Source organism: Nanorana parkeri, unplaced genomic scaffold, assembly GCF_000935625.1.
Source record: "Nanorana parkeri isolate BGI_ZX_2015 unplaced genomic scaffold, ASM93562v1 scaffold594, whole genome shotgun sequence".
Lineage (NCBI taxonomy): Eukaryota > Metazoa > Chordata > Amphibia > Anura > Dicroglossidae > Nanorana > Nanorana parkeri.
The window spans coordinates 52901-78969 of NW_017306862.1; the positions used below are offsets into that span (position 1 = coordinate 52901).

The 26069-nt window shown below is 39.6% G+C and overlaps 1 protein-coding gene across 1 annotated transcript in view; it reads right to left on the minus strand.

The window, feature by feature from the left end:
- Positions 1-26069, minus strand: part of MCTP2 (multiple C2 and transmembrane domain containing 2) — a 186903-nt gene that overhangs the window by 48648 nt on the left and 112186 nt on the right. The window contains exons 11-15 of the mRNA XM_018562726.1: positions 25178-25364; positions 23908-24001; positions 9678-9778; positions 8804-8805; positions 5604-5706 (exon numbers count right to left, since the gene is read on the minus strand). Of these exons, the coding sequence (XP_018418228.1) occupies positions 5604-5706; positions 8804-8805; positions 9678-9778; positions 23908-24001; positions 25178-25364 (487 nt within the window). The remainder of the gene's footprint in view (positions 1-5603; positions 5707-8803; positions 8806-9677; positions 9779-23907; positions 24002-25177; positions 25365-26069) is intronic.

Sequence of the window (26069 nt, forward strand, 5' to 3'; positions counted from 1 at the left end):
TAGGGGAGGATCACTAAGGAAAAGCCACAAATGCTTCTTTTACAGGAAGGCAGCTCCTGAGGAGGGGAGAGCGCCTGTCCCTTGCACAGTATTACTTTATTTGGTAAAAAAGCATTTCCATAAATCTACTCACAAGCATATGAACCTGTAAGCCAACTCCAGATCAAATTGAGATATTCATAAAAACAAATTCAAATTACAATCCACACAACCCAGGCAAAAAAAGCTGTACTGCTTACATATGTCGCCGGGTGCCAAACAGCCCACTCAGTAACAGTCAGTGGAATGGCTGACGCATTTAAGGGGGTTGTACCTCCTTCTACAGAGCCTTTTTTCACAGAACAGTGGATGTACAGTCTGAATGGCAATAAATAAGAGCAAAGCCTGTGAAACACTGAGCAGAGTACTGAAGATTTTGGGGGGCTGAAGGTATTGAATTCCCCCTGATACTTTCGAGGTGTAGGAGGTTGTGAATTTATAGTGTTTTTATAAAAACTGCATACTTATATGAACCACATGCATCAAGCAGGTAGAATGCTTCAGACAGAAACTCCTGTTCTTTTGCAGAATTATTTAGTGCTATGCTGTGAATAACCTAAACAGCTGGTTGTGAGTAGAGCAGGCGATCAGATTACACAAACCCAGCAAAAAGAGCCAGAGGAAGAAAACATCTCTCTAACAGAGACCAGTCATAAGGATTTTTTGTTAGACAAAGGCAGTCCAACAGGACTTCATTAGAAAACACAGCATGCTTTGCAAATAATAGATCCTTGTTTTATATATTACATAATAGCCCTTGTATTATTATATGTTAAAGGGAAACTATAATGGTTTTTGGTTAACTACATTACTTATGCTGGGGCGTGGCCGAGATGTGAAGCAGAGCGGACGTGTCTGAGGGAGCTCCGCCGCCACACTGAGCTTCATCCGGCTTTAATCCTGCAGACTCGGTTCCTGTTCTTCACACCCGAGCTCCGGTGGATGTCCGGAGCAGGGGGATATGCCCTCTAGGTCTGGCAAGCGAGGTAATACCCCGAAAGGTGGCTGGAGGAGATCCCAGCGTGCGGCCTCGTGTCCCGCCGCCGCCATCTTGCCGCCGTCCATTGCTCCCTGTGAGTGCTCACGCCGGACCTTGTGCATGGAGGGAGTAGCTGCAGACGCTGCTGAGGTGGCGCTGGCCCCTCCGGAGCAGCCTGTCTCCCCACCGACCACAAGTAAGGAGAGGGCTGAGACAACAGCTATCCTGGAGGCCATAGAGGGCTGTAAAATCGCCCTCACAGCCAAAATAGACCATCTGGCGGTGGAGTGCACATTGATCAGACATGATCTGGACAAAATTCGGGGCAGGATGTCCCAGGCGGAGGCGCGGGTGTCTGGGGTGGAGGACTCGGTACAGGAGCATGCTACTGCAATACAAGACCTGCAACGCACCGTGAACACGCTGGCGGCAAAGGTAGAGGACTCCGAAAATAGAATGCGTCGCAATAATGTGCGCATAGTGGGCCTGCCTGAGGGGGCGGAGGGCCAGAGGCCTGCTCAATTTGCGGAGGCCTTCTTTAAATCTGTGCTGGCCATGGAGGAGCTGCCCCCCACCTTTGTGGTGGAATGGCAAATGTTGTTAACTGTTGTTACTTGTAACATAAAACTTTAATAAAAATAATTTTTCAAAAAAAAAAAAACTACATTACTTATGCTAAAGTGACACTAAACTCAGGCGTTAAATCTTAAAAATGCATTTAAGTACCATATTTACAAAAATGTCTCTTATTTGTGTATCACTCGGCTGTAGATCCTTAAATCATCTCTGAATTGGTGCCGACACTGTCCTTCCTTCTAGAGGGTGGCTACTTTTGTTCCCCCATGGTCACTGTGTGTGTCAACGCTCCAAGCTTGCTCCCGTAATTGACTATATCATGTTTAGTTTAGTAATTTGTATTGAGATCGTAGTCCATCACGGGAATGAGCTTGGAGCGGTGACTACTTTACAACACACACAGGGACCATGGGGAACAAAAGTAGCCACCCTCCAGAAGGAAGGACAGTGTCAGCACATTTTTGTTAAGAGTTGAGGTACTTGAATGCATTTTTAAGATTTAACTCCTGAATTTAGTGTCACTTTAAATGTTCATTTTACAAATAATCATTTAACACAAGTAATGAAAAGTGAACTTAACCACTTCCAGTGGGTTCACGTAAATACACGTCATCCGCTGGAAGTGGTTATACCAAGAATACAGCTTCTGTTGCAGCCATGTTCTTGGTACCATTTTAAAACAGCAGATGATTGCTGTTCAAATACAAGTGATCCGGCGTCTGTCCCCCGTGTGAGCCCAGGACCGGCGTGGTGGGTCTCCCCTGATGGATCGGAGGGAGATCACCAGGCTTCTAGCCGCTGACCTCTCCTCTGATCACTGGACCTGGAAGTGATGTGCATTACATCACTTCCGGTGTCACTGGGCACATTCTCTGCTTCATCAGCTTTTGGTGACATTAGGGGTCTGAATGTTTCTGTGCACTAAATTTCATTTTAGTGTATGTTATCCTAAAAATACTGGTTTGATAAACATTTGCGCAAATACTGTGTGACATAAAAAATTGCAACTAGCATCTTTTCATTCTACAGGGCCTCTGCTTTCAGAAAATATATAATTGTTTGGGGGTCTGAATCCGTTTTTTAGCCAAAAATTCAGATTTTATCATGTGTGTGCAAATGCAAGAAATTGCTCCAGACAGCAAGTGGATAAAGATCAGTTTATAAAACTTGTGAACAAACTATGTAATTACCCCAAAACCATTATAGTTTCCCTTTAAAATGAAAAGATAAAACACAAATCTAGAGATTAGAAAACCGATATCAAAATATGACAGTTACAGTAAAACAATATGAACACTTGGAAAAAACATACAATGGTTTCACTTAAAATATCAAATGTATTTGCAGAGAAAAGGAAACATAATAGCAGAGGAAAGCTGACAGGATGATACTTATTAAATTCTTGGCATTGTGTGCTCACAAAGACAGCTTTGCTGGACACTGATATTCTACAGTTTAATAAGACACAATTTCCACTTGCAGATGAAATGGACATGCTATCTGCGTGGCACAATCTGCCCCTCTGGCACATTAATACATTTTCTGTAGCATTAGTGTCGATGTAGAACATTCTACACAGTTGTAGCCAAATGTTCTTTATGGCCATTTTCCACGCACATTCCCTTTACACACAGGTGTAGTCACAGGACCATCTACAAGTTCATAAAGATTGCTGAAAGACCGGGCAGCTCTTAAGAAAAAACGAGCGAGCACAGTCTGCTGGAGGATCCCTGGGAACATTTGGCACGGAGTGATACTCTGCATGAGCATCTGCTCCAGCCTATCTCTTCCAATAACATCAGGGATATGGGGACCCAGGGACATGTTAACTCATCAAAAAGTGCACAAAAGTACAGGGAGCAGGGGCCATTCCTCTGTAAACATCAGCATGTTCAATGGCTCAACCAAAGTGTTACCCGCTGCTTTGATTAACACTGTTTAGGAAAGACTCATTTAATGTAAAAGGAAAATTGTATACTTTGGTTTCAAGGATGCTGTAATTTATATAACATACCTTTAACAAACCAAACACTTTTTTTTTTTTTTTTAAGCATGGCTCATTTTGGCATAATCTGCATTTTAAGCTGACTATCATGTACTCTCTTTCAGATGAGCTATGCAGCTTCCCCCCATTCGCATTGTTATAAATAATACACGTCAGTCTGCTTCAGACAACAGTAAGCTGAAGAATGAAACTGATGGTAGGCATCTGATAATGAACAATCAAGACACTTCCACCTATTATTCAAAATGACACCAAGGAGATGAGTAGCAAAGCTTAAAACGGAACTTAGAAGCACACTGCAATTTTGGCAGATCAACAGGCTTTTTCCTACAGTGTTTTTGCTCTGGACTTGCCACCGGGAGCAATTTCTTAATTGTTGCACACACATGATAAAATCTGAATCTTTGCCAAGAAAACATCTTAAAGCCCTATATTATCTGAAAGCAGAGACCCTGTAGCATAAAAATGCTAGTTTTCAATTTTGTATGACGCACAATCTTAATGCAAATGTTTATCAAATGCTATTGCACAGGGGCTAGCATGCACCCTGTGTGATAGCAAAGAGGATGTTACATGGAGACATCAGGGGTCTATTATGCTTGGATTTGAATCACACAGTCAACCTAAATATCAGCTATTCAAAAGACAATTTGACCCTATATAAATAAAAGCAAACACTACCTGGATGTTTTGCTTATATTGGGGAGAGAATGAAGTTGGATTTCAATGAAAGCAGGCAGATCTGTTTTCACCTACTATTAAAAAGGTAATCTTACACAGATTGTTACTTTGCACATTTGAAGCAAAATGACTTGACAGATGTCACAAATGAGTGACAAATGTTCTCTTGCAAGAAGAGCCACCCTAACCACAGATGCTTACCTTCCATACTGCCCTAATGGCGAGTTGATTTCCTCCTCCTTCTCACATGACTGTGTGAGGGCATAGCGATTGGCTATTAAGCCCTGAACATTTCATCCTGGAAATAGTTTACATGCTCCTCCATACCCAAAAAGAACTCAGACAGAGCAAGAGAGTGTTTGGAAAGCATGGTGAAGGAGACAATCAGATAGTGCAGGATTCTTCTTACGTGAACCTGTCAATTCGCCATAGCCCAATCACTGCATATAGCCCCAATATAATCTCCTTCCTTGTTACCAAAGTAAAAAGATCAGTAAAATAAAAATGGATCAGATTATTAGTGTGCACATAGCACAGACAAAGATACAATGGAGGTTTACCAACACGAACAGTAGGAATCTAGAGCAGTTGCCCATGGCATTTAATCAGCTTCTCTCTTTAGTTTGTTCAGTCAAGCCTTAAAAATTGAAGGAGAGAAGCTGATTAGTTGTCATTGGCAACTGCTCCACATTCTGATAAATTCCCCTGTCAGTGTTTTAACACAAAATTAAATGTTAATAGTTTTCCACTGGAACTAATGTCTCCAGCTTAACACAGGAAAACAAATGTAATTAGGCAAGGTTGTGCGACCTATCCGGTCACTAATCTCCCTGACAAGCCTTAACCAATGTCTTATGCTGTTGTCCACTGACATTAGATGATCTCCCAATCTACCTGCAAACAACAAGATCAGCTAATGTCATTCAAGTCTACGGCCAAATTAATTCTGGAACCCCGAAACTTGAAAGCACCATGCAAGCAGGTTGCCTGGTCTGCAGCTGTAAGTGTATACTATATTTAATAAAAGGCCCGGCCAAGCTCTCTTGGTTAAAAAGGCTACAATGCACATGGTACATCTCCCCCCCCCCATACATGGCAGATGATCCACTAATGTCCAACTATTACTCGGATAACTGTTTAATAGTCTACTGTATCTGGTCTCCCAACTTAATAAAACCAAGACATTTTTGCTATGTGGGATCACAAATTGGGACATGAAATCAAACCTTTACAAATTTTGTTGTTGGATACTTTAAAGGAAAAATACATATATTTTAGGCTAAATATATATTTAAAAAAAAAATATCAACAGTGTTTACTTACAGAGAGTAAAGGGATCACAACTTTCCCAAGAAAATCAGGAACTTTATCTCCATCTTCATCAAAAACTGTCACCTCTAGTGTGTCATGAAGATCCTTGATAGGACTAAAACAGATAAAATATTGGACATTAACCTTCTTATTAATACATAATGAACAATACATTTAGAAGTCAAAGACAGGTGTTTTAGGTGGAGTGAGGTAGAGTTTGACTCTATGCTGGAGCATCTTAATCTTTGTTGACCCCAGCAGCAAGTTTAAAACACCCAGACCTGTTGTGAAAGCTAACCTTTGCTAAGAATTGAATGCTCCTGGTTTTCTGTCTGAAGGGCATTTTTCATATATTTGTGTAGAGAACTTAGTATGGGGGGGGGGGGTTTTGCAAGGGACACCCTAATAGAGATAAGCTTCATCAAAATGTTCACTTTGTTTGCCTGAGGAAGGAACAGAGTTAGGTTCTGAAACGTTGCCACATATTGTGGTCCACTTTCAATGTCAATAAAGAAGATTTGACATTTGAACATTTTGGAGTGCCAGTGATTTCTTTACTTTTCCATCAAAATGTTCAGCTCGGAGCACAGCTTACTGGCATGACGGGACTTAAGAAGTAGTAAATATCTTTGTCAGGGTCACTGTACCCATAATTAAAGAAAGTTAAGTATAAAAAAAAATATGTGCACAGCCTCGCAATAGCCTTAATGGAGCATTCATGAAAAGCAAAGGTGACTAAACCTCATTGAGAAGAACTATAACTGATGGCCATTTACTATTAGTCGCAATCAAAACAAACAGAATGGGATAAGGAGAGAGTTGTGTGCATGCAGCAAGCGAAGGGTCACAGATATTAGAGGGTAGACATCCAAGTAAGTATTATCTAATTAAACGAAGACTTAATTTCAAAGACAGATGTCTCTGAACATGCACATTTAAGTCTGTGAGAAAGAGAGGAGGCTGTACATTTAGATACCTTTGCCACTTATTTATGTCTACTAAATACTAAAGAAATATCCCAGATGACTGAGTCCCCTAAGATCCGCAAGTACAGTATTTTACAGCAATGAACAGTGGCCACAGGTATGATCACAATAAGCCAGACATTTTTTTTTTCTTATGTCATTTGACCCCTGAAAGTGTATGTAAGCCAAAACCTTTTCTTTGGGCAAGTATGGATCGCATGGGGAAGTGTTAGAATTCCTGTTAGGTTTTTACTGCTATTTAAGGTTCAGTAAGTGACTTCTCCTCACTTAGGGGTGTATTTATAACAAAATTGTGAGGGTTCACTCTGTGAACATCTGACTTTTAGATTTGCATGCATTTTGGTCACTGGATGGAGCCGAGGAGCATATGAAATTCCTATACTTCTCAGCTCCATATAGTGGCCATAATACAGTGTGGATCTTAAAGTCATATGTGTGCAGAACAAATAGTTCTGCAAACTTTTTTTTAAATACAACTCTTACTATTCAGCTGACATTTTAGTAGACAGAAGGTGAGGCGAACTCTCCAACAGTAAGACTGACAGACATTTTTTATTTTTAGCTGAGTAAGGAAAAGGTTAGAACTCCCGTCAGAAATTTACTGTGGTTTCTATTGCTGTTGCAGATTTTCCCTCACTTCCTATCTGGTAAGCGTGGCAAAATCTCTTCCTGATAGTGGTAAAAAACAGCCACAGGTTCCAATCTTTCCTGACTATCTAAACTAAAAAGAATGGACTTGACATACACATTAGGCCACTGAATGACAAGAAAAAGGACAGTGTTACCCGACAAATGAAGACATAATTAGTGGAAGATGATGTATGCAATTAATACTGCTTCTCAGTAGAAGTGAGAGACATCAGACTAGTTTTTGTGGGACAATGGATTATTTAAAGTAGTATAAATCTCTCATTCATTTTTCATTAATGAATCAAGATCAAACAAATATATATTGCCCAGCAAAGTATCTCTTTTTACACAGACACTTATAATCATCATGTTTCCAAACATCTCAAATTCTCTCAGCTCTACTTTCCTGAACTTCCTGTCCAGTACAAGATCACAAGGGACAGAGCAGACTCCAGCAACTGTTCATCTACTATCTTGAAAATAGGAAGAAGGAACGAGCAGTAGAGTCGCTAGGCCTTTGTGTTTGTGGAGACACAGCTTACTAGCACACACTAGAGTGGCTCCAAAGGGCACTGCAAGCGAATGGAGCCACCCTAAAACAGGATATAAGGACCAGTGCTCAGGGGACTAGCTGATTCTGCAGGAAAATATAACTTTTAGACATCAAGGAGCAGCATCCATTGTCATTGATTTCATCAGCATTTAAAAAAAGCTTAAATATTTGACTAATATCACTTTAAATTTGCTCCAGTTTTTATCAATCAGCCCTATGACTTTAACATTATTACATGACCTAAATGGAGACATCCATGCTTTGCTTCCCATTTTTTTGAGACAGGAAAGGCTAAATACTAAACTCCACTGCAGACCACACACAGGCACATACACCCATTTACAGTAAAAAGATCTGGGTGTCTTACTTCCCCACCAGGTGCCAGCATGCGATGCAAGGCTGCCAAAATGTTCAGCTGGAATGTGATTAGAGTCCAACATAATGGCTTATTTACACATGCAAATCAGGCCCTTCCATACATGGTCTGTACAGTTTAACGGCCTATGTAAAACCATCTAAAAGTATTTCACACTTTCACAACCTATAGATTATAACATTAAAATAAACTCTATTATAAAAAGGCACATTTTCCATTTTAAGAGTAAATGTCACTACAACACAGCATAGTCATTGGACTCCTCACATAATAGATGTCTGTATTTCCAGAAGAACGCACTGATGCTCCAGTGACAGGTGTCTGAGATATGCCAAGGTTCAGTGCGGCACAGTGGGTGGCTTCTGTGTTGTCACTTTATGCAAATAATAAGATACTGTTGTTATAATATCCGCAACCATTGTACATAGAGATAGTGTTTGGAGAGCTCTGTCAGTATCTGATTTTGATCATTTTCTTTTATGCCGTTACAGATGGAAATATAGTCAATAGATGCATAATTCTTGAAAATCAGCTACTAATATATTTAAAATGACCTAAACCTAAATAACATAATACATTGAAAACGCAAGCTTTCGAAATATGCAAGGTTTTTATATCAGGAGAGTATCACAAAGAAGAAACTTGCAAGCTGATAAATGGTATCAACAACTTCAATACCCGTTTTCTTTTATTCATAATAATCACACAATCTGGGTACATGTGCATCCAAGTCATGGGCAGTAAATGGTAGCTATGAATGATAAGATTTACTATAAAATGGTCTCTTGTAAAAAAATATTGCAACCGATATTTTGTATTTGAATAAGTCAGAGGTGGTAATTTCGGTACCTGCATTGCCACTTACAATCATCAAAATGCACAAAAAACAGATACATTAAAAAATATCCACTATACATCTGCCTTAAGACTCCACTTCCATTCCTCCCACATGGCTTTAGGATGAGTCAATAAGGCACTCTGTGATGTCACATAGGAGGGAGGAGCATCCAGCTTGAGAAAGGAACCAGTTGCTTTGTGTGCAGACCTGTTCAATAATATTGCTATGAATATGCTTCTAAATCTAGCTACCAAGTATACAAGCCCTTGTATTAAAGAGTGTTTGTGATCCACAGAGGTCATAAATTAGTGTTAAAGCATTCTAAAAGCAGATTAAAACAGCATTGGGGTAACAGTGCCAACCTCTCTGTGCAGATCAACAACATTCAGATTGAAAAAAGACCTGAGAACTTTTCACTTCATAATGGCTGCATAGACCTCAACTTCCAATTCAAAATTAAACAATTCCCACTTGTATGCCATTGTTTCTATATAGATTGTTCACACATTTGTCAGCATGCAGGACATTTTAAGCAACTAACAATATTTGATGTTGCATTTGGTTAATATTACTTGTTATTTAACAAGTACATTACTTGATTACTGTTGGTAACATTTGACTCTGTCAACAACATAAACTGCCTGGAAGGTTTTAATTGAAATATTAAAATGTATGGTGACAGCAAGCTCCATAAGATCAAAGCCGTATACACTTTATTCCATTCAGGGTTGAGATTTTTGTAGACCGTGTGCGTCTGAAGTCGATCATTTCCCAGTTCCAGGACACAGAATGGATCACTTTTACCTGCGCAGAAAGAAAACCGATTACCATCCAATCAACTCACAACAAAATTAATTGTACAATCAGGATGTGTACAGATGTCCAAGATTGTGAAAACTAAAGGAGGATTTACTATAAGAGTTTGCAAAGTGAATGCTAATAAATATGGTGATGATGCAACCAATTGATTGCCATCAAAAATACATGTTTTTTCCCCCCAATTTTCCTCGCACATGAATGGGTATTAAAAGCAAATTCAGCTTAACCTTAGTTACGAACATTCACTTTGCAAAATGAACACCCTATGTTGCTTAAAGTAAATTATCCTCAATGCTATGTGTGACTTGTAAATGCTCAAATATGGGTATACCTTACAAGCCTAAAGTGTGCAAACCATATGAGGAAAGGTACAAAGGTTTTTTACACCAGAATCAGAACCAGTAATTTTGACCAGTACATGAACAAGATTATAAAGAGAGTTGGGCATTGCTTTCCGCTTCCTTTTTTTTTACAAAAGAAAGATTAAATAGTAAAACCTTTAGACAAGACACAAAAACATATGGAGGCATCAAATAGAAAACTGTATGCAACATATTCACTAAACTAAACACAGTGATATATATATCCAAAGAGAACTAGTAATATTCCACCCTGATGTATACAGATGATATAGAGCCCAATAGTTCACCCTCATGTGACTACTTCATTGGCCCTACATATAATACAGTTTTATAAGGTACAGTAAAAAATAGGACCAGTACAGAATTACAAGTGATGGAGAACAATGTTATTATGTTCTACTCAAAAGGACTTGAGAAAAAACTGAATCTTCTTCCTAGAGAAGAGGTCACCATTAAACAGATGTGCAGGACCTTTCTATGTCTCTGGTGCCTGCCCACAGTAGTTCGGCCTTGGCATATTGACATTCATAAACCTTAAGCCTCTTGTAATGGTCATTTGAATATACTGTGGAGTGGATTTGTACAAATGTTATTGGTCAAAACTAAAAACACAAAAATACAATTTAAACATGTATATATAGTACACACACACAAATATATTAAAAACATATAAACTTAAAGCTAAAGTAAAATATAACCAACCAAATGTCCATTTGCCTTTAAAGAACAGTTCTAGTCTGAAGAAAAAAATGTGACATGCATTTAGGAGCTGGGCAGGTAACGAATTATCAAAAACAATTTACTTCCATTTTCTTGAGAGCAGAGAGAAGCTAATATACAACCCAAGGCTTCAGACTTTGACACTGACTTTCTCAGCTATGGCATGCTGTGATCCAACACACTTTCTAAAAATTTTTATTGATCAAAGTGTGCCTTACTGCTGGTTGGTGGCCCCACAAACCCTAAAGAAACCTTTATTTGAAAGGCTGATACAAGTAAAAACCCTTCTTGCTGTTGGGATTAATATTTTAGATAAAAAGGGTAAAATGTTAGTTGTTTCAACCACCCTTTATACAAGGGCTCTTTTCTTTCCCTCAGAAAGTGTTGCGTTTTCCAAATCTCTATTAAAGGAGAACTGTGGGCTCAGTGTTTTTCCACATAGTTCTCCTTAGGGTAACGGGAGGACACAAACTAGCATCCTCCCGTTACCCTAAGCTCAGTATACCGCGAGCTATACTGAGATTTCTTAGAAGTCATGAATGTATTTTTAGGATTTAACCCCTGGGTTTAGTTACACTTTAAGAGAAATATACAACACAGAAGGCAGTTGGATGGATTGTAACTGATATGTGCTTTGTTCTTTCAGCATAATATATTCCTAAAAAATAAAGAAAAGTGATGGAAGATTTTAGAAAATACTAAAGCCTGCAGATCTAGTGGTAGGGGTTTTCAAAAATTTAATTTTTTGCCCACTGGTGCTGCAACTGGACAAGTGTGCGGCCTTCTCCTCAAAGTTTAAAGTTGCCACTTGTTGCTTGCAAGCATTTAGCAAGATTTAGTCGCTATTCAAGTCACACGACTGTACAGCCCCGATAAAGTGGATGCAAATGCTTTGACTTGGATTACAACAATCGAATACAGCAATTTTTGTCCATCTCTAACCTTTCATCTTTCTTTATCTCAACCTTTCGTATTAGGCTTTGTCCTTTCTGACTGAAGCAAGGTGTTCATTTGGTTGTACTGTACTTTATCCTTCACTTAACCTTTTCATAAATCAAGAATTTAATAAAATAAGCTTGTGAAGGAGATGTGACATTAATGGGACCAGCCCTCAATGCAACAACAACACAACTGACCGATCTCAAATCTTGCATGAAAACACTGAAGTGTTCTTCCCGTGTAAGTTCACACTGAACATACAAACTATGGTAAGACTGACTGCAAAAGCCTGATTTTGTTCATCTATTGTCAAAAACGATTTAGATCTGCTGCCATTTAAAAAGATGTAATAATCCCCTTCAGACACATGTAATTCGCCTTACAAATTACATAACAATCTAGAACGTTTTATCAAGCCGAACACCCCTGTGTGCGGTTCATATTCGAACTCCCGAACGGTCGAAAAGTTCGAACACGAACCTGAACTCAATGCAAGTCAATGGGGGTCGAACGTTCGAAAATGAATGTCCCCTTTAAGAGGGCTTATATGCAAGTTATTGGCCATAAATGGTGCGTGGGGGTCCGGATACTGCCCTGGGGGACAGGAATCGATGACAAAAAAACAAAAAAAATCATGCCTGGGGGGTCCCCTTAACCTGCCTGTGACGTTGCACATCTGTATGATGTATAGAACCTGCTGCAGCAAAACTGACATTTCTAAAAAAGAAAAATGACATTTTTATTTTTTTTCTCTTAAGTGTGCAGTTCCCCCATCCGAAACAATACCAGACACTTTAGGTCTGGCAGAAATGTAAGGAGGGACCAATTTTTTTTAAAAAAACGGTAGGGTTCCCCCTAAAAGTCATACCAGGCCCTTAAGGTCTGGTAGGAATATTTAGGAGGGACCCCATGTAACAAAAAAAAAAAGTGTGTGGGGTTCCCCCTTAAAGTCATACCAGGCCCTTAAGGTCTGGTAGGAATGTTGAGGAACCCCACCCCCAAAAATGGAGGGGAAAAAAACATGGAGTCCCCCCTAAAATTCCATACCAGACCCTTGATCCGAGCATAGGCCTGGCATGGCCGGAAAGGGCGCTCGCTTGCCACCCCCTCCCTCCCACACCAGGCCACATGCCCTCGGCACTGGGAGGGTGTCCCCATGCCGATGGGGACAAGGGCCTCGTCCCCACAACTCTTACCCGGTGGTTGTGGCGGTCTGTGGGCAAGGGGGATTATTTGCATCGGGGTACCCCTTTAATTAAGGGGGCACCCAGATGCCACCCCTCTCCCTTGTGAATGAGTCAGGGGTACTTGTACTCTTACCCATTCACTAAAGGGTTAAATCAAATGGTTATTATAAAGTCCAGACTTTTGATCAAATCCTTTATTTGAAAAAAAAACAAAAAGACATGTTTTTGACAAGTCTTATTTAAAAAAATAAAACTGGATCCACCTACGTAATCCTTGGTCAATCACGGCGTCCAGCTTTGTCCACGACAACGACGAAATGAAAAATAAAAACAATAAAAAATAAAGAGAAATAATAAATTTAAAAAAAACGCCGTTCCGTCCGCTCCCCGCCGACTCCCGCCGCATAATGACATTTTGACAGATGCCGGAAAGACATAACACAATTGGGCGGAGCTAGCGTTGACAGCTAGCTTCGCCCAATTGTGTAGTTTACCGACATCTGATAGGCGAGCCATGATTGGGCAGAGTCATCACGACTTTGCCCAATCATGGCTCTAATTCAATACTGAGCCCTGATTGGGCAAAGTCTTGGTCAGGTGCAAGACTTTGCCCAATCAGAGCTTTGGAAGGCATTTTGCCTTATGGAATGTCTGCGGTTGAATAAACCGCGAACATCCCATGAAGTTTGGCGTTCGGCGAATGCTCAAGCGGCCAATGTTTGTTTCGAACTCATGTTCGAATCGAACACTCGGCCCATCCTTACTGGTGACCACTTCTCGAGCTTGCCTCTGGGATCTCTTTCATGTTATCACCCCTTCTCACTCAGTAATTCTACTGTTTGGAGAACCCCCCTTTTCAGAGTGGCATACTGTCACTACTGCTTTTAGATTGTAGACACTTCTGGAGAGTTTTCTTGCTTTTACAAATTGTGTATTGTAGTAAATAAAAAATATATTTGCACAAATCCAGCCAATCATTATTTATAAATAATATTAATGTGCATGTGTGCGTAGCTCCAAATAAGTTGATACAGAAATACCTAGCATTCTGTTTGTAAATAGTTAACTCTGCACCTTGTGCAGCCTGTGATGCAGAGACTTGTGGGAGAGGCAGTGCAGAGCCTGAGACGAGCTGTGCTGTGTGAGCCTGTGGAGACTGCAATTCCCAGGAGGCAGGAGGGGGATTCTGGGCTGGAGTTGCTGAGCGCACTCAGCCCGGGAGAACCTCAGTGAAGGACACAGATCTGTTTGGCTGCCCCTGATGCAGAGGAGCCATAGATTCTGTGTAAGCCTGTCTATGGGAGTGTGAGGGGACTGGAAAATATCTGGATAGAGAGACTGCTGCTGCAAACAGTGTCGTTTGGACGATCGCTTCTGTGGGACATCACGTCACCTACATAGCGGGGATATCGCAGCCTGGATGAATGGCCGCGCCTATACAGTGAGAGATCCATAGAGGCCCGGTAATCCACAGGAGGCCTAGAGGCATTTGCAGAGAGAGTTCTTCAGCATCTTCCTGTGACCGAAGATTCAAGGTACAGCGGATGACGCAAGGACCAACAAGGGTGTCAGCTTGAGAGAAAGGGGATGCCCGTCTCTCGCTGACGGACATCACAGCTGCAAGATTGACTTTGGAATTGGTGAGAGGACTTTGGCCATTTGTGTTATTTCTAATAATTCACTTCAGCAACACAGTATGGCCCCCAACAATGGCTAGCCTATGCTATTGCTACTGGCCAGTAATATAGAGAGTTGGAGAATAATTGAGACATTAGCAATCAAGTATTCAAAGTCAAAGATAGCATTTGAGATAGTTCAGTACTACATATTTCAGTATATAGAAGACGTGGCTGCTGAGTGTCTGAATGTATACTGGTGAATGTTGTTTTCTTCAATTATTGTGTTCCCTTTATGCAATATTTAACGAATATATATTAGTTGCTTAGTAAAGCGGTTACAAAACTCCCCAAGGTGTGTGTGTGTACTGTGGATCCTGTTTGGGCGGTACATTTTAGGCGTAGGGACAGAATTACCTGGGTTTTTCTTGCGGCTCCTTCGGGGGTGAGTGAGAGGTACATGTGCATGGATATTCAGGTGAATCAAAAAATTCCCAATGTTCTTATTTACCAGATCTGTGAAGTTATTCACTCACTACTGCTGGTTTTTAAAAGCTGTAACTTGTACCATCTCATGACTTGGTGAGTGACTAACCCTTAACAAGCTTGTCTGTCTATGTAGATAGAGACATAGAGACATAGAGAGAGAGAGAGAGAGAGAGAGAGAGAGAGCGAGAGGTCTTTTTTTTATTGACAATGCCTAAACGCATGCTCACTACACAGAATTTTTTTTTTTATTACTGAAGGAAGCCAATTTTTAGTCAGGCAGCATCTAGTTGCCAGCCATATTCACAGCATGTGGCACAATCAAACCACTGAGGGATGGCACAATGCCTGTATGAAGAGCTACCAATCAGCCTCTATTAATCTTTATAGCACATATCTGGGCATGAACACACATTCAATTCTCTCACCTCCTGAGGAAGACTTTTATGACTGTTCTTCAAAATGTATCCCCTTTATAAGCAGTGGAATTCTCATTCTGTTCATACATTAGTGTTAAAAGTTAAATCTGTCACTATTGATGTATTGACACTTACAACGTGGCATTATGTATCTCACAATGATCCGCAGTAACAGTGCATTTGTTTTAGGTACAGGTTTTTTGACGCTTATAATGCCAGTGCTACATCATACTATTTGAGTCATGAAACCTTAGGGGTTAAAATTAGGAGTATGTTGGTGTCAACATAAGAGTTTGTAAAGTGCTACTTTCAGGGTAAACATAGCATGATGGTGAACTTAAGAAAATCTTTACGTGACCTAAGAATAAAAATATCTATAAATAATTAAAAGATATAAACATAACCCACACAAATGGCTCCTGCTGCTTTAACCACAAGCCATATGAGATTAGCCATCTACTCCTGGGGCAGATCTAGGTCTGAAACTATTCCCCAAAAACATATATACACCTTTTTAAATAAACAAAAGAAGTCACACAGCACATTATAGAAGTCATTATACAAGAGACTGATCTTTGAATGAAATAAGTTTCTCTTTATATTTACTATCAATGTATTTATTTTGCAGTGCAACCCCTTTGTAGATTCTCTTTTTTGCCTATTTTATAAAACTCGATGTAAAGGTTGGATTTTTCTACACTGTAAAGCAGCAGACATATACAAGGGGCTTGTTAGGAGGGGACACCGGGCACTTATACATCTTCCTGAAGTCCATAAGCAGCCACCTGAAGTACAGACAGAGCACTTGCGGGTGCTTCTGCTAGTATTCTGAAGATGGGCAGGATTATGCAAAGTTTTAGGTGATACTGCAATGGGAACATTTAGGGGTCAGGTTAAAGTGTTTTAAACACTCCAAAGGAAAATCAGCCATTACAGTGGTTCGAGCAGACATTCAAGGTATATTTTTGGTGTCATAAGGAAAATGGGCATTATGGCTGTGTGTGTTTTACTGTGGTGGGAATGCATACATTTGTGTCCTACCTGGAATTACACAGAACTCTGGGCACAAACATTATTAACCTTTACAGTGGGGCTACCTCCAAACTGCAAGGGTTAAATGCCAATTTTTGTCTATGGACAAAAGTAACAAAGTTATTCTCACAACCCGTCCATTCATTCTGTCTCCTCCCCCACGCCAGCAATGGAATGTTGCTCAGCATCCTCACAGCCAATGCACTGTATAGGACGTGATGACATGCAGGACCTTAGACCCCCATGAGCAGAGTGGCTGCAAGGTTCAGGGCCTATAATAAAAGTCAACCTAATAGACTGCTATTACTTTTTTTTTCTTCTGAGTCAAATGATAAACAGGCTGAGTAGGGGGGATGTGCAGGATGTCCAGGTTAAGCTGGCCATACACGGCTTGAATTTGTGCTCAGTCAGCCAACATTTATGCGATGAGTTGGCCTTATGGCTCCATTCGGCACCTCAAAAGTTGACTGCAAAATTGTCAGGTGGAAAATTGTCAGCCTATCAGATGCAGTCACTGTTTGGGTATTCTGGTAGCTGTGGGTCCCAACTGTCTGAATACTCCATTCCTTTTCCGTTCGCTCTACAAGCTCTATCCATCTCAATCTATTTATCCTTAGGTATGACACAGTGCCTGCTTCTGCATATAACTTTGCCATTTCTTCATTTGTTTCTATTCTCCATAGTACATTTTCACCTACTGCTCCATAGATTTTTCTCAACACCTTCTGTTCTTGTTCAAAAAGCCAAAAAAAGTCTTTCATTCATATTTTTAACCTAGCAATGTATTAGGCATAGCTACCACTACATACTTCTGAAAGAAAACTAGATGTTAGAAAAAAAAGAGCTCAGAAAGAGTTAATGACCAAAAAAGATACTCAAAATGCAAAAGCAGATTATGGCAATAATAATAAAAAAGGAACACGCGATACAGAGGGAAAAAAAGACCATTTCACCCTGCAATTTGGTTTTCTAAACACTGTTTTTGGTCAGTGAACAAACGCAATCTGTGCAAATGTGCACATGTATAAAAACCAGTCAATGAGGCAGAAAAGTCATTTCACATTGACAAAGCGATTATCTCCAGCATCAAAATCTCTATGCACTGGTTCAGATCCAACCAGCTCATGTTTTAGTGGTGGAAGGATGAGCGTTCAATTTAAATTCAACAAATAAAATAAGGATGAGCTTATAGCTTTTCGTGAACTGTTCCTATAAAAGAAATTTCAATTAATTCAGGATCTGTGCACCGTCATAGGTAGCAAAAAGAGGCATCAAATAAAATTAACCTCTGCAGTGCAATCAGACATTACCTAAGTCTATAACAATTAGAGTACTCAGTCTTTTCATAAAGCCATTTCACATGAAATCCATATTCCAGATCAGGCGTAGACAACGAGTTGTTCTCAAGCTGCTAAGGAAAAAGTCCCAGAATGCTGTGACTTGCTTTCAGGAAAAGCTGAGACCTACAATTTATAAAGAGTTAGTATCTCATGTCTCAGTTTGCCTTTCTTCAAAGAGTTCAAGGATTTCAGTGTCATGTATAAAGTTGTACAGATTCAGGTGCCATGTATAGGATTGTTAGAAAGTACAGATGAATTTAAGACTGACCTGAAAACTCTAAGATAATATGCCAGACCATGTTAGGGAATCTTGCTGCATTTCCAGCAATGTTTTCACTTTACTAACTAGTGTACTACACTATCCTGAAAGTCTATTTCCTAATTGCTCTAATTTCCGCTGTGCTGTTCCCTTGACAAGGGTTGCTGTCACCACACATGAACTATAGAAGTGAAAGTAACACTAAACTCAGGAGTTAAATCCTAAAATTGTATTCATGTACCTTAAAGTGGACCTTTACACTCAAAAATCAAATTCTAGCAATGCATCCCTCTATGGATGATGATTAATAATAACAGACATGTCAGGTGTAAAATGCTGTGATTTTGAAATACTTACACTTGCAGAGCATTCACTTTGCCAACGCAATGCACACTGGGACTGCCTTGTCATCAGCAGAGCATTGCTGGGAAATCTCATCTGTAATCTCATGAGATTTCAGGGAAAGGCATTTTTCTTCCCTGAGATGATGTGCATGGTCACATGTCTAGTCACATGTGCCAGAAATCAAGGAAGTAAAAGGAGAGCTAGTAATTTGCCCTTAGAAAACATGGCCACTGTCAGAAGACTGGGGAAGAAAAGAGAAATAAGGTATGCAAAGAATTACAAAGCCTGCAATTATCTAGAAGTATCAGTTTGTACATTGTAATTATTAAACATTTCTAAAGGTGTATTTGTTGTTATTATGGGTAAAGGTCTGCTTTAACTATTAACAAAAATGTATATTATTTGTGTGCGTCGCTCGGCTGTAGATCCTCAAATCTCTGAATTGGTGCAGACAGTGTCCTTCCTTCTGGAGGGTGGCTACTTTTGTTCCCCATGGTCCCTGTGTGTTGTAAACTAGCAACCGCTCCAAGCTCGCTCACGTGATGGACTACAATCTCAAGTTTAGTTTACTAATTTGTATTGAGACTTTAACAGAAACGCATTCTAAGTTATAGCATCTCTCAGGATTTGGCCATATTGGTCAAAATTAAAATAAAGTTCGAGCGGAAAGGAAGCCAAAATCTCATTGTAGTTTTGGATAGAGTGATGGAGGGTTATAACAACTGTCAACATTTTTATTTTTGCACCTGTGTCCCACTGGGGAGATTTCCTTTCACTTACGGCCCAAACAGGAACAGACACAACAGGAAGTAAGAGGCCATCCCTCCAAAGTGAAGGAAATCCTTGGAGGCCAGCATGGTCACCAAAACTAGTGTCCCCACTGGAAGATTTACTATCTTTACCTGTTCCGATGACAACTCAGAATTTGGGACTGTGATAACGGTCACCATGACAAATAGAGAGGCTGAATCTCCCTAATAGGGATACAGACAGCAATTAAAAAGCGGACAGGTGTTCTAATCCCTTTCCACTCTATCCAAAAGTAAAAAAAAAAAAGTTGTTGCTTTAGTTGCACTTTAAATTATCTAAAGGCAAAACCTTTTTTTTTAGTTTTCAAAAGGATTAGAACCCCCATCCGGTTTTTATAGCTGTGTTCCGATTCACTATTTGCCCTGGAAAATCCAAAGTTTCGAGTTGTCACTAGAAAAGATTTTGAACGGAAACCTTGTTCCTGTAAAAAGTGTCTAAGAGTGTATTGAGCTCATTTTGGATAGATTTCTTCTCATTTCCTGCAATCTACAGGAAAGAAAGTGAAGGTAAATCTCTCAAATGGGACACTGAGAGCAAAAAAAAAGCAGGGTGCGGTTTTCAAGGGAGTAGCTGTTGAAAAGATATACTACAGTAGCAGTTAATATATCTATCTCAATTCTTTGTCATTGGAGTGCAGCTGAATTTGTGTTTATCTCTTAGGCCTGGTTCACACCTGGGCGTTTTACAGCTCGTTCCTGCGCTCTGTAAAACGCTCAACATGTGAAAACCAATGATTGCCCATGGGCATGGTTCCAACCTGGGCGTTTTACAGCGCGTAGGAACGCGCTGCAAAACGCCCTACGCCCAAAGAAGTACAGGAGCTCCTTTGGGGCGTATTTGCCGCGCGCATCCAATGGGATACAGCCAGGTAGCCCCCGGAAACGCGCCTTTGCCGCGTGTTTTTTTTACCGCGAATCACGGTAAAAACGTACGCCGCGACAAACGCACATATTCGATACGCCTAAGTGTGAACCCAGCCATATACTGCACAAAAGGCAAGTATAGCAGAAATCCCAATAATTGGGAGAAAACATTTTCATAATATCGTCTCACTACTTTAAGGCCTTAGGAAAAATATGATCAGGATAATTTATTCCATAAAGTGAATGTTGTGTTTTGCTTAAAAAAAAAAAGCAGCATAAATAAGAGTTAAAATAACTCCATAGTACAACAGGAGCTTTAAAAACTGGGGCAATCAGTATATGGAAATACCAACTTTAAATGGCAAACTGGCAGTAGGACATTTTCTTTACTACCTTTCATGCCTCTCTGCTGGTCATTAACATGAACGCTGGTCTCAGTGACCAAGTGAGGCTCAGGCATACCCAAACTAGACCTAGCACTGAAGGCAGACACCATCAGTTGGAGAAAAGGCATGTTAAAGCAAGCAATTCTCACAAATTAAACAGAGCGTTGGTGATCCTCTCTTCCTATCACACCTTCCACTACATTACGTTGACTGCATATACACAGAAAAGATGAAGGGATTGCTTCATGGGAGTTGAGCCTCTTCTGAAGAAATTCTACTATGTTTTGACAATGTTGAGGCTGAGTGGCCACACACGTTAAAAAGAAAAAAAACTCTCCACGTTTCCTGAAAAGCTGATGACGACAACATAAATGTCTTCAGGCTCTCATTTTATTGAAATTATTTAATGTTGTGTGTACCAATCTAGATACAGTGTTAGAGGAATACTTATTTGACCACGATTTCCAGGTGCCATTTTTAAAATGGCACAGGGACAGCAGCTAGTTATTTTAGTGCGGTTTAAAATCATCATCAGCTCTTGCTGAATAGATATCAGTTTATTTGAATTTGGAATCCAGTATTCATAGTTTAAGCAAAACGGGACTTTCAAAGTGTGTTATAACATAAAGAGATACTATGGTTGCCCATAGAAGCAACCTGTGGACCTTGAGATTACAGGGACATCATGAGTTAGAGAAACTGGAGACTGAAAGGGGTATTTTATATTTGTTTTAATTCAAAGGGTTTGATTTTCTCTCCTTTACTGCTACCTCATTTGTACCCTAAATCACACAGTTTATTAATGTTTTGTATAGTGACCTATTGCTGGCTAATTGCAGCCATGAAAATGATCACGATTAGGCCCGGTTCACACCTGAGCGTTTTGTAGCGTGTTCGAACGCTCTACAAAACGCTCAAACATCGAAATCCCATTATTTCCTATAGGTATAGTTCACACCTGGGCGTATTACAGACCGTATGAACGCACTACAAAACGTCCTACGCCCAAAGAAGTACAGGAGCTTCTTTGGGGCGTTTTTTGTCCAGCGTTTCCATTGGGCTACAGCCAAGTAGCCCTCGGAAACGCGCGTTTGTCACGCGTTTTTTACCGCGAATCACGGTAAAACGTGTCACGGAACGCACGACAAACGTCCATATTCGATACGCCTAGGTGTGAACCCAGCCTTAGAAGTTATCTGTTGCAGCCGAGCTGCCTGGGGGTCTGGATTAGGTCTCCAGATCCTGACCCCTCTTGAAGGAGAAAAAAAAGGAAAGAAATATTCAAAAACAAAATAAATATTTAAAAATTAAAAATATAAAAAATATATGATCCATTGGATTCAGGTGTTCCAATCACCTCCATGGCCACAGGTGTATAAATCAAGCACCTAGGCATGCAGACGCTTCTACAAACATTTGTGAAAGAATAGCTCTTCACAAGAGCTCAGTGAATTCAAGCATGGTACCGTGATAGGTTGCCACCTGTGCAATAAGTCCATCCGTGAAATTTCCTTGCTACTAAGTATTCCACGGTCAACTGTTAGTGGTATTATAACAGAGTGGAAGCAACTGGGAACAGCAGCAACTCAGCCACAAAGTGGTAGGCCACGTAAAATGACAGAGCGGGGTCAGCGCATGCTGAAGCGCACAGAAGTCTCCATCTGTCTGCAGAATCAATAGCTACAGACCTCTAAACTTCGTGTGGCCTTCAGATTGGCACAACAACAGTGCACAGAGAGCTTCATGGAATGGGTTTCCATGGCCGAGCAACTGCATACAATTACATCACCAAGTGCAATGCAAAGCTTTTAGGGGTTATTATGGTCTGTCTGCCTTCATTTGTTAATTGCCTTTTTCTCGCCATTTTGAGAATATACTACTTCCTGTACAATACTGTCCAAATATTGCTTTATAGGTTATAGTAACACAGTCTGTTCCAACACTGCTTTTATACAGAGGGCTTGTGAGTAATCAACAAAAGTTGGGACACCTGTAGGAATTGTTAAACTTTCAAGGCTTAATTTACTTAGTGCTGCAGAACAACTGTGAGATGCTAACCCATTTCCTCTTCCCTGAAAAAGGCCTTTTTGTATAACTCTGAAATATACAGTATTTTTCCGTTTTTGTTAAACTAAACTTTAATTTTTTTTACCTCTGGCTGTTTACCGCACCTTTGTATCATTTCAGGTCATTCACTGGACTGGACTCACTAGAAGTGCTTACATTTCAATAAAACTTTTGACCAGTAGTGTATATATATGTTTAAAGATTTATATTGGATTAATGCCAGAAAGACCTCCATTTGCACTTTATATCAGGAAAATCAGTACAAAATTATCTACCATTGGTATCGCACCCCAGAATTGTTGAACCGCATGAATCCTTCGCTCCCATCAGTATGCTGGAGATGTTTGATATTAAGGGGTAGTCTACTTCATATATTTTGGGAATGCCCTAAGATATGGCCCTTCTGGAAATATATAGCGATGTTGCTTCAAAAAACATTTCAAAAAAATAAAGATTTATATTGACTTCCCAACAGTATAGTTTCATGATCTGAATTACATCTGCGTTTACTGTATAAGTGCTAAAAGCTCACACAAACATAGCTTAATTTCTCCTTTTAGCAACCACAAACCTGTAAAAAAGCTACCGTTGTGATAATCTGCATTGTGGCCAACCCAACTTGATCCTGTCTGAATCTTATACTAACAATTTAGGCAAATCGATTATTTATCAATTCCTGTGTTGCAATGCAACGTTGAAAGTGAAAAACTTCTCCTAAAGTAAAACTTGGTAATCTTACAATTTCTTTACGATTTCTTATGCAAATTTACAATCAGCAGGATTTGTTGGTTACATTTTAGGGAACATATCTAGGGCTGCTCTTATTATGAAAAAAATATTGGAGTTGGGAAGAATTACAGTAAAACACATTTTACATTTTTCCCCGTTTCCTCCCAATTAAAACCTTGAAAATAAAAAGTATGCAAATCTGCTATTAAATTAAAGCCCAATCTGTCCTGAGAAAAATTTTGACAGAACTTTAGGGAGTTTTCTAGTGAGAGAGCAAAGCAGAAACGCTTTGCCTTCATACTTTCTCTTTATACTATATGTAACTCCTTGTGAGCTTGAGCTATAGTGTACTGTAAACAGTTTTTTTTTTAACACAGTGGCTAAAAATAAGCAAACATGTAAATAGGAGCCTGGAGCTATCATAAAAGTGTGAAATATTTATAAAGCTGTGCTTTCTTGAGATCTGGACATAAATAAATATAAAATACTGTAAATGACCATTAACATCAAATCCAGGAACCTGATCAAAAATAAACATGTAAATATTTACACACCTGAAAAGTCTGCAGCTAGGAGATCCTCTGCTTTAAGTACTTTAACTTGCAGGAAACCAATATCTTTCAAGTTCTGTAATGAGTTTTTCAAGCACTGAAGAAGCAAAAACAAAACAAAGAACAAATGTAACAAAAATAAAAATCTGCAAGCTTTACTTTCAAAAACTCTAGGCAGACAGACAATGTCATATGTCTTCCCTTTCTCATGGACTTAAGTTGAGCATAGAAACAAGACTGTGGGAAAAGTAGTGGATCATTTGGTTATTTCAGGTGATTCTCCTAGGATTTTGTAAACAGAATTAATTATTTTAGGAATATGTCTTGAAATTGTATTTGAAGTAGGTGCCATTATTTGGTACTGATCTTCTTGAGTTATCTCGCAATCTCATAATGACTTACATAGTTATAGTATTTGAGGTTGAATAAAGACATTAGTCCATCAAGTCCAACCTATTAGGATCTCATTCTAGGAGTACCTGTACCCCTGTATATTACGGTCCCTTAAGAAATCGTCCAAAAGTTTCTTGAACAATTCCACATTATTTGCTGAAATCACCGCCTGTGGCAGTGAGTTCCAGACCCTAACTGATCTTACTGTGAAGAACCCCCTTCGCCCCTTGTGCTGGAATTTTTTTTCCACCAATTTTAGGTGGTGGCCTCTAGTTTTTGTAATGGAGTTAATTTTAAAAAGTTTATCGCTAATGTTGCTACCACCATTGACCATTTTGTACATTGAGATCATATCCCCCCTTAATCTCCTCACCTGCAATGTGAACATGTTTAAATTTAGTAGCTTTGCTTGCTAGATTGTAGTAGGACTTACTTGCTAGATTGTAATGAATGTTAGACTTGGAGATCAACAAATATACCAATCCTTGAGAACTGGACATGATGGACTGTTTTATCTTAAAATGGCAAAAATTTCCATAATGTGACTTAATGCCATTTCATATTTTGGAACATTTGGTCAGCATATGGATTTAATATTTACTCAGACCGGGCTGATTTACACCTGCACATCATTGAGAATTGAAAGTGGACATAGCTACTCCTTTAATTACTAACATTTACTTTGCAAAGTAGTGAACAACAAGCTTTGGAACCATGTTTAGTGCAAAGTTAACAAAATATGAGATTTCTTTTTTCCGGTAGTCCAGCTACCTGGACTTCAAAAATCCTACTTACATAAGACGATTAGCCATATCTACTATCATCACTTAGCATGTGGATATTTGCAAGCCTATAAATATCGGGGATTAGCAATACTCACATATTTTTCCATAATCTGCTCCCTTTCTCCTGGGTCCGCCAGCGGACAAACACAAAGGTCAGAAATTGAGACTCCTGAGCAGGGTGTAAGAGTTAACATCATGTGTATAGAGCCCTGGTTCTGCTCCAGGGGCACTTCCAGGCGATTGATTTGCTCACTGGGCAATGCAGCAATATCCACTTTACACCTAAATTAGAAGATATTGTCAGATTTACCATACGGATACTCAGACAGTACAATGCATCACAATAGATCAAATTCCATAATGTTTCTAATGGAAGGCAGTAAATTACAGTCTACTTTACTTAGTATACAATGATAAACTTCTTTAATTTGCAAGCCCTGACATGAAAAGACAGCCAGATGATCTATGGACCATCTAAAACTGTAGTAAGCTTTTACCAAGTGCCATTTTGTTCTTTTAGGCCGCAGACATGGAGAAAAGTATTTGGAACTTTATAGAAAACAGAAATAACTCTTCCTAATAGCTTCTAACACTATATTTCAAGTTGTAAATCTGAGCCATTTTCATTCAGAATGCTACTAGGTATCCTAAGTTATTTGACTAAAAAGGGGGAAATATTCAAAGAATAGAAGTCTTTTTTTAATTAGATAGAAGCAAGTACGCTGCTACTTCCAATGATCCAGACAAAATAGCAAATAATAAAGCAGCACAACTAGACCAACTGAAAACAAGGGTATGGCTAAATCTAGGGATGTTCAGATAGCATTTCAGATACCAGTGCCGATACTTGGCATTTTCACGAAAACTACCAGTGTTGCAGCGTTTGCAGCTTAGACTGGGCCCTGGCGCTCCACCACTGTCCTGAAATCATTAGTCTGTATTGTTTTAGAAAAACAGTCACATGACAATAAACAAAAATGTATCAGT